The 9,544-nt window shown below is 42.6% G+C and overlaps 1 protein-coding gene across 3 annotated transcripts in view; it reads left to right on the forward strand.

Moving 5' to 3' along the window:
- The window catches only part of iqub (IQ motif and ubiquitin domain containing), a 65,458-nt gene extending 58,597 nt beyond the window's left edge, over window positions 1-6,861 (forward strand). For all 3 annotated transcript variants that reach the window (XM_086008768.1, XM_086008767.1, XM_086008766.1), the window contains 3 exons: window positions 2,939-3,187; window positions 5,858-6,043; window positions 6,438-6,861. In XM_086008768.1, coding sequence (XP_085864894.1) covers window positions 2,939-3,187; window positions 5,858-6,043; window positions 6,438-6,602 — 600 coding nt within the window. In that variant the 3' untranslated portion in view covers window positions 6,603-6,861. The remainder of the gene's footprint in view (window positions 1-2,938; window positions 3,188-5,857; window positions 6,044-6,437) is intronic.
- The last annotated feature ends 2,683 nt before the right edge of the window (window positions 6,862-9,544 follow it).

A 9,544-nucleotide genomic window follows, 5' to 3' on the forward strand; every position in this document is an offset into this window, starting at 1 on the left:
GCTTAACGGAGCAGATGTGCGGACACAGAGCACCTCGGAGGAAGTGATACTCCAAATGAATGCCGTTTCCAAACTTCAGACCCTGGTTGCAAATTTGCAAGATTTGTAGAGACCGCTCCAAATTGGCCAAAGTAAGGCTACCTACCCTTACTATACATCAAGTATGTGTTACTGTAAACAGTTTCCTCATACTCTGCAGCAGGGCATGTATTGAACCTGGAATCTAACTAAAACTCTTGCCACACTGACTCCCTTAAAGGGCTTTACCCAAAATGTCCTTCTGACAAAATGTAGTGGCATGATGTATGTATATGCACTCGGCCATAATGGGCTGCAGGATAGCCACTTGGACGTCGCCATGTTTGCTCTTGGCACATCCAACCCCTCTGCTTCAAGAATAAAGTGGTACATTATAGCAGGCACCTGCTAATCAGAGGAGAGCCTGTAACATTAAACCCTTTCCTTTTGAAGCAATCAAACTGGGAATCATTAATAAGTAGCACTTAGAGGTAGTGGGGGTAGCATGAATTTAGAAGCACAAGTCTTGTTTGCTTGGTGCACCACAAGAAGCAACTGCAGCTCCCGCTGGCTCCTAAGAAGCCAGCACCCTGCGTCATTCATCCACCTGTCGCAAGCACCAACACAAGTGAATCCATTTTTCAGGATTTGGGTAGTTTGATACACCAGGTGATGCATTGCGCACAGTGAGCTGAAGTAGGTGGTGATGGTAGTGGAAGAGCAGGAACCTGCTGGCTGAATGGCCAGCTCATATCCTTCGTTAGCTGCAGCGCACAGGAGTGCAGACCTCATGCACCCTGTATTTAAGTGAAAGATGATATTTGAACACCAATGTTTTCTGCAGTTAATGGAGAATATGCAAAGTATCCAGCAAGGTCCTACAGCAAGTGTGGATGAGTCCATTTGTCCAGTCTTGCAAAAAGGCTTCCCAACATTAAAATCTATCCAGGAGTGTAGGGCAACTCTTGGACTATTTGTAGCAGAGCCCTCGGTGAAAGAGCTTGTGCACCGCATCAGAGTGGCTATCATTAATGCTCACACTGCTGTAATAGAGGCCTTAGACTTCAGTCTCCAGCGGCTGGTTGGTCCATTTTGAACATGTTGGAAGGAGCCATTTTTCAGGACTTCCCTGCTCTCATTGCTGCCCAGAGATCTGCTCCCATACAGACAAGTGGACACGTTGAATGAATGCCCACCAGTAGAGGCATGGCTTTAGTTGGTACTGATGAGGTTGCTGTATCCAGTTGGATGCCATGGTGCATACAGAGGTTGAATGACAAATCTACTTTTCTTTAAGGAATTTCCTGTTCTCCTGAAAACTTGTAATGACTAACGGTTGGTCACATTGTCTTCTTGGGAACAATAATTCAGCTGCATATCTACTGATAGAAATAACAATAACCTAAATAATTTAAAAAATACAATCTATCCAAAAAGTAAAACTGGCAGTTTTAGTTTATTCCTACCATATTCATGCAGCTTACATTTAATGCCTGGTCTGAATGGGTGGAAGTAATGCTGGGTGGTAATTACACTTGATCGGGATATTCAGCAGGATGCATACTGAATTAAGCTCCTATTCAAGAGTAAGCTATGTCTATGTACAGCCCAATCTGAAGATTGAAATGGGGATGTTTGCAGCAGGGATTGGATGAGCGGGATGGTTACTCAATTTCCTGGTTCATGCATACCTGAATTCTATTGACCATGCCAATATGACTGGAATCGTTGGAAAATGTGCCCTAAATCGCTCAGATCTGTTTGTATCTCATCAACCAGCCACTATGATGACGGAGCCCTTACGGCATTTCTGGATTGTACTGCATTCTACTTAACTGTACCACAATTGAGAACTTACACAAATTTTGTGTCTGATATTACCACAATAGACCTATTGGCATGAAAGTATTAATGCTGCTTGGTACTTTCACAGTATAACTGGACAATACTCGCAGTTTGGGATAAGGATATGGGTTCCACAACAAAATAGGACATAACAAACTTACAACTTTATTTTGCGTGTTTCTCATTGGTTACTGGGTGGGGGGGGGGGGGTAGAAAATGGTGCAGGACCCAGACATGCCAGAGTCCTGCCCCTTTTGCCCTGCACAGTAAATTCCACCTCAGAGGTGGGGGACGCTAGGTGCTTCTTCTGCTGGCTTCGGTTACATCCTAACAGCGGTTTTGGGGCATTCCTGGGTTATCCTCGGAATCTTTCCATATATTCCTCTGCTAGGCCTAGTGGTAGATGTCTGCTGAAAGCAGGCATAAATACCATTCTGGGATGAAAGTGGGCCCGCTAGCGAAATTTCCAATTGAATTGTGGACCTGCAAACTCTGACTTCAACCTTCAATTTGATTAGCCTGTATTTCCCCCTCTTGAAGCAACAGGTGCTACTCCAAGATTCCACTGTTGTTGCTGAATGCGCCGCTACTGGCACAGGACTCACTCCTAATGTGTTAATGACCCTCATCCACTGTAATTTGGGGCAGGGTCATGAGATCAAAGCGTTGCCCTGTGGTGCACTTCTGGTGATACTGCTGCCCCACCTCAGTTTCTAGTTTAATGGCTCCAGTGTGTGTTATGATGTTGTACTGTGGTTAAGTGTAATGGAATATCTTAACTGGAACCAACACAGTGACCATTTGATTGTTTTATACTAAAATTTCCACAGCATTTTTATGCTGGTCTGTACATAAATGCAGTGTGAAAATCCTAATATAACTTCACTTTGGTATTGGAGACTTGTAGTATTAGTTTCCATTTTCAGTGGAAGGTAAATCTGATCAGTTCATTTGATGTTGCTGTGTAAAGAGTAGCAATGGAGGGGTTTCCTCCTTAATTTTTTGTTTGGGTACAGTGGGAGGAGTTGAAGATATTATTTAACTCTGTAAAGTGAACATTTAATCTCTTTCATAGGTTCCACAGGATCCAATGCAATTGCGCAAAAACATTTACTTCTGTTCAAGTTGCGGAAGTTACTTGCCTTCCACAGAGTTCCCATTGTCACTAACTTCACAGAATCTGCGTATATGTCGACAATGCTTTAAGCTGGATAATGAAGCTCGTTATCATGAGGAATCGACCCAGTACAAACTGATGCTTAAGCGGTTGAGGCAAGCGGAGGCAGATTTCGGAGATGGAGCCCAGTTGGCATTCTTATTACAGGTACAATATGACACTTACTGCAGCTAATTTTAAACAAACCCTATTGGGTATATTTTTTCCCCACTTAATGTTAGTGAAAAAGTGTGTGAATATAAACCTGGTATACTCGATTTATACTCTCTCTAAATCTGTTTTCTAATGTTGGCAAATAGAGGAAAATATTTCTAGTGGCTGGAGGTAACTAACTTTTAATGTCAAATTAATGGTATCATAATCATAATCAACTTTATTGTCATTGTTAGTGCACAAGTGCAGTACAACGAAATGTAGGCTTGCGGCTCCCGAGAGTGTACATTTAGGTTAAGACATTTAAACATTCAACATACATTTGGCTTGTAGTATATTAACATAAACATAACCATAATAAAGTGCATTGGCAGATGTGCAGGCTTTAGAGTTTATTTGTGGAGTTCAGTAGGATGACAGCCCTGGGAAAGAAGCTGTTCCTAAATCTGGTCGTACGGGTGCGAATGCATCTGTAGCATCTCCCAGATGGCAGGAGGGCGAACAGACTGTGGCTGGGGTGGGTAGGGTTTTGATGATGGACCGTGACCTCCGTAAACAGCGTTTCTGGTATATGTGCTCTATGGTCGGTAGCCGGGTGCTGGTAATGCGTTGGGCAGTTTTGACTACCCGCTGCAGGGCTTTCCGGTCATAGTAGCTACAGCTGCCATACCATACTGTGATACAGTTTGTCAGGATGCTCTCTATTGTGCAGCGGTAAAAGTTAGAGAGGATCAGGGGTGACAGGTTACATCCCTTCAGCCTCCTTAGGAAGTATAGGCGCTGCTGGGCCTTCTTCACCAGAGAGGAGGTATTGAGGGACCAGGAGAGGTCTTCCGTGATGTGGACTCCGAAGAACTTAAAGCTGTCCACCCTTTCCACCACAGCCCCATTGATGTGGATGGGGGTGTGACTTCTGCCTTTAGACTTCCTGAAGTCCAGAATGATTTCTTTGGTTTTCTTGATGTTAAGGGCCAGGTTGTTATCGGCGCACCACTTCACGAGATGCTGGACCTCCTCCCTGTAGGCTGACTCATCGTTGTTGGTGATCTGGCCTACTACCGTGGTATCATCCGCAAACTTGATGATGGTGTTGGAACCATGAACACCCACACAGTCGTGGATGAAGAGGGAGTAGAGGAGGGGGCTCAGCACACATCCTTGTGGGGCCCCTGTGTTCAGGGTCGGGGGGGGAGGGGGGAAGGTGTGGTTACCTAATTTGACAGACTGGGGTCTGTTAGGAAGTCCAGGGTCCAGTTGCAGAGGGAAGTGTTCAGGCCAAGAGTGTGGAGTTTGGAGGCCAGCTTGTTGGGGACGATAGTGTTGAATGCTGAGCTGTAGTCTATGAACAGCATTCTGATGTGGGTCTCTTTGCCATCTAAGTGATTCAGTACAGAGTGTAGAGCAGTTGTGATTGCATCCTCCGTTGATCTGTTTGCACGATAGGCAAACTGGTGTTGGTCAAGAGAGGCGGGAACACTGGCTTTGATGTGAGCCAGGACCAGTCTCTCTCAACACTTCATTATGAAGTTATGTCCCAAAAAGCAAAATACTGCACATGCTAGAAATCTGAAATAAAAACCAAGCATGCTGGAAATACTCTGAGCCAGTCAAATGCTAAGTGTGTCCATCATTTTCTGGTGTTATGTCCCATATCCCAAAGGCCTGTATTTATAAGAAGGCAAATGGAATGTTGGCCTTTGTAGCAAGAGGGTTTGAGTACAGGAACAAGGATGTCTTGCTGCAGTTGTACAGGGCCTTGGTGAGACCGCACCTTGAGTATTGTGTGCAGTTTTGGTCGCCTTATCTGAGGAAGGACGTTCTTGCCATGGAAGGAGTGCAGCGAAGATTCACCAGGCTGATACCTGGGATAGCAGGAATGACGTATGAGGAGAGATTGTGTCGATTGGGCTTATACTCACTGGAGTTTAGAAGATTGAGAGGGGATCTCATCGAAACCTATAAAATTCTGTCAGGCCTGGACAGACTAGATGCAGGAAGGATGTTCCCGATGGCCGGGGAGTCCAGAACCAGGGGTCATAGTCTAAGGATAAGGGGTAAGCCATTTAGGACTGAAATGAGGAGGAATTTCTTCACCCAGAGAGTGGTGAACCTGTGGAATTCTCTGCCACAGAGGGCGGTGGAGGCCAGTTCATTAAATATATTCAAGAAAGAGTTGGATATATTTCTTAAGGCTAAAGGGATCAAGGGATATCGGGAGAAGGCAGGGACAGGGTACTGAATTTGGATGATCAGCCATGATCTCATTGAATGGTGGAGCAGGCTCGAAGGGCCGAATGGCCTACTCCTCCTATTTTCTATGTTTCTATAAAGCACCTCCTCACTTCTCAAATGCTTCACATACAGTGAATTACTTTTAAATTGCAATGGTTGTTGTTATAAAGGTTAACACTGGGGCCATTTTGCACACTACAGGATTCCACAAAAAGCAGAGATGAATGGCCAATTATCTATTTTTTTGTGCTGTTGACGGAAGGAGGAATATTGGCCAGAACAAGAGTTCCTTTTTGACTGACACCTCCATAATAAAATTAGTTATGAAGCCTTTTTTTAAATAAAGGTTATGGTTTCGCATTTTTGATCCATTATTTTAAATAGCTATTTTTATTTTGAAATGAAGTTACAAACCAGGTATTGTTTTGGCAGGAACAAGATTTGAAACATTTGGTTGACAGTATTTGGGGTACACAGTCTGCATTGAGTGCTTCCAAGAATCTGAATGATCTAACAATGATAAGGTGGGATAAACTGTTTGAGTGGTCACCATGGAACTGCATCCTCCTGACAGAAGAAGAAGCTGTGGCTCATCTTAAACTTGCCAATATTGAAAAGGTACATAAACTCATTTCCCCTCTTTTTATCTGCTTATTCTTCCCCTATTTTAGCTTGTTATTGTTCCTTTTCTATAATCTCTTGCTGTTGATCCCACTAATCCTTTGCCTTTTCCCTTGGTTCATTTGTCTTCCCTCTCTCGGTTTATAGGTTCATTGTCTTGCTCATCTAATGTTTCCTGTTTTTGTCTTTCCGTGCACTCATTATCCTTTCATTCTCTAGTGTCTCTTACTCTTCTTGCACTGAATTTGACAGTTCAGGGCTTTTAACATCCATGGTACAAATTAAAAGTACAGATATATATTTACAACATGTCAAAGAAAACCTCATCTATTAACCTTCAGCTTAAAATCGTCACCGTGACTTACATAGGTTTATGTTATTCACCATGCAGGATTATGAGGCCACATTTATTCGCAAGATCAAGCACCGACACACTTTGGGAAAGAACTATTTTTCTCGGATTCCTGAAATACTGAATTATGCACAAACTTGCTTGATGCAAGACTTGACTTCCATGAATGACTTCGTAATAACAAATTCATTTTGTGCTAAATGAAAGTCGTAGTTCATCAACTTCTTCAATGTGCTGTGTTAGACAGCCATGCTTCAGTGCTTGATTTCAATTAAAAATTACAACTTTGTTAGAATAGCATTGCAACATTTTATTTATCATCATAGATTATAAGTACATAAACTATAGATTTCAATTAGATTATTTTGTTAATCGTTAATTCTTTATTGTACATCAATCTCTTAGACTTGCGAAAGATATATAAACTGAAGTGTAACTGGAATAAAATTTGAAATCCTGTTTATATGATGGATTCTTCAACATAACCCAATGGTGTCTGTTACAATTTAGACGACTTCCCAATATTTGCTCAGTACCAGTCATTTCCACACACTTCCTCTGAACTGAAGCTTGATCTAATGTGTGAAATATCTGGAATAGTGTTATCGCAGGGAAAACAATGACGCCTTCTACCACAACACAATAGCAAAATACTGCGGATGCTGGAAATCTGAAATAACAACAAAAAATGCTGGAAACACTCAACAGGTCAGGCAGCATCCGTGGAGAGAGAAACCGAGTTAACGTTTCAGGTCAGGGACCCTTCATCAGAACTGGAGAAGGCTAGAGATGTAACAGATTTTAAGCAGGTGCAAGGCAGGGAAAGGGGGCTTTGCGGAACACCTCCGTTCAGTCCGTAAGGGTGACCCCGAGCTTCCGGTCGCCTGTCACTTTAATTCTCCGCTTCACTCCCACTCTGATCTCTCTGTCCTCGGCCTCTTACACTGTTCCAATGAAGCTCAACGTAAGCTCGAGGACCAGCACCACCTCTTTCGATTAGGTACTTTACAGCCTTCTGGACTCCACATCGAGTTCAACAATTTCAGACCATAACCTCTGCCCCCATTTTCCAGGCTGTTTATGTTTTTGCCATCCCCATTTGCAACATTTAACCACTCCTGACCTAGCACAGAATGTTCCTTCCTCCCTTCCCCTTTTCCCTGCCTTGCACCTGCTTAAAATCTGTTACACCTCTAGCCGCCTCCAGTTCTGATGAAGGGTCCCAGACCTGAAACGTTAACTCTGTTTCTCTCTCCATGGATGTTGCCCGGCCTGCTGAGTGTTTCTAGCATTTTCTGTTATTTTGAAGCCTTCGACCATTTGCGTTTGCACTGGAAATAGTGCAGGCTACAACCATGTGATCTAGATCTCTCCAAACTGGTGAAAAACTACCATTTCAGCTCAGTGTAAAAAATACAAAATAGGTTTATTGAGAGAAGTAAGATTATAAAGAAGCAAATAATTATCAATACAGTCCTTAACTCTGTTGTGTATGATGTTGCACTTATGGAGTCGTGCCTCTCCACAGTGACCTCTAAACTCAATTAAAGAACTATTGAAAGCTTATCGTATTATTTCCCAGCCTGAGGTATCTCTGGATACAGAACTGTCAAACAAAGATCAGATCAAAGATGCAAAGCATATCATGTTAATGAGCATTGACACAAGTTCTGTGATAACCCGGATAGCATACCTCCGTTCTGAGCTGGTGGTCTCAAGAAAAACACCGTTTTCATTTTAGCACTAGCCAGTTCAGAAAAATGATTCACCTAATCCCCAATATTACAAAGGTGATCCCATTATGCGACAGTTCCAACTGGCATCTCAAGAAATTGCGAGTGTGCAGCCTGTGATTTTCCATCCATTAATTTTAATGGATAGAAAATCAATAGTTGTGTGCCCGTGGTTTTCCGAGATGCACCCCTTGCAATTGCAGCTTCCTCCTGGAAGTGTGCGATCACAGAATCAGCTCTAATATTTAATCAAAGGTAAATAAAGAAATATATAAAACCACTATTATAATTTGAAGCAGGATGGAACTCCATCAGTTAAATTACAATTTACTGTATTGTCCCATGTACATTATTATAGGGAAACTTAGTTGATTGACATTTGCTGTCCTTTAAATAGTTTAGCCATGTACTGAATCATTTGTGTGTTCTGAACCACTCTCAGCCAGTTCATTTTTGGTATTAGTCCAGCAATATTATCATTGCACAGTCATTTTGCACGCTAACTTGCCCTAGAATTTTTGGTCAAACATTAAAATGCACTTTTTTTAGTTCTAAAGTCAAGGAAAATAAAATGAAGGCACGCAGTTATCACAAACTGCAAATGTGCACAGAAATTTTACATGTAGAAAATGTAGGGTTTCTCTTTTTATGCTCTCTGTACTCCATTCACTTCTTGTCTTTGTACCTAATGCTATGTTTGTCGTTTTCCTTTGATCAGCTTATTTTTAACTAATTGATAAATGCTACAACAGAAGGTTTTCTCTTGATTATTGTAGCTCTGCACCAATCGAAAAATTAAAGGCAAGAGATTCACCAAAGTTCTTAATTGCCAAATACTCTCCTCTGCACCATAGTCACCAAATGGGAAAATTACAGGGAGGTAACGATACTTTTTGAGCAGAACCAAGTGATTTCCACCCCCCCCCCCCCCTTTTATCAGACACCGTGATATCTTGGGGGAAGAACAGATCACTTGCACCTTACCAAACAGCCTACTTTATCAACAAATTGGATTTCAGTGTGCCTTGTCATTAAAAGCAGATAGTAACTTGAAAGAACTATTGACGTTAGGGCTGTTGCTTTTTACGATATTCATTAATGAACTGGATGTAATCATTGGGGAAACAGTAAGTTTGCAGATGATACGCATAGTGGTTAGCACTGCTGCCTCACAGCGCCAGGGACCCGGGTTCGAATCCGGCCTCGGGTGACTGTGGAGTTTGCACATTCTCCCTGTGTTTGCGTGGGTTTCCTCCGGGTGCTCCGGTTTCCTCCCACAGTCCAAAGATGTGCGGGTTAGGTTGATTGGCTATGATAAATTGACCCTTAGTGTTAGGGGGATTAAATACGTGGGGTTACGGGGATAGGGTGGGATATGTGTTGGTGTAGGGGTTACGGGGATCGGGTGGGATA

Source organism: Somniosus microcephalus, chromosome 16, assembly GCF_052327205.1.
Source record: "Somniosus microcephalus isolate GS21.2 chromosome 16, FLI_Smic_1.0, whole genome shotgun sequence".
Taxonomy (NCBI): Eukaryota; Metazoa; Chordata; class Chondrichthyes; order Squaliformes; family Somniosidae; genus Somniosus; species Somniosus microcephalus.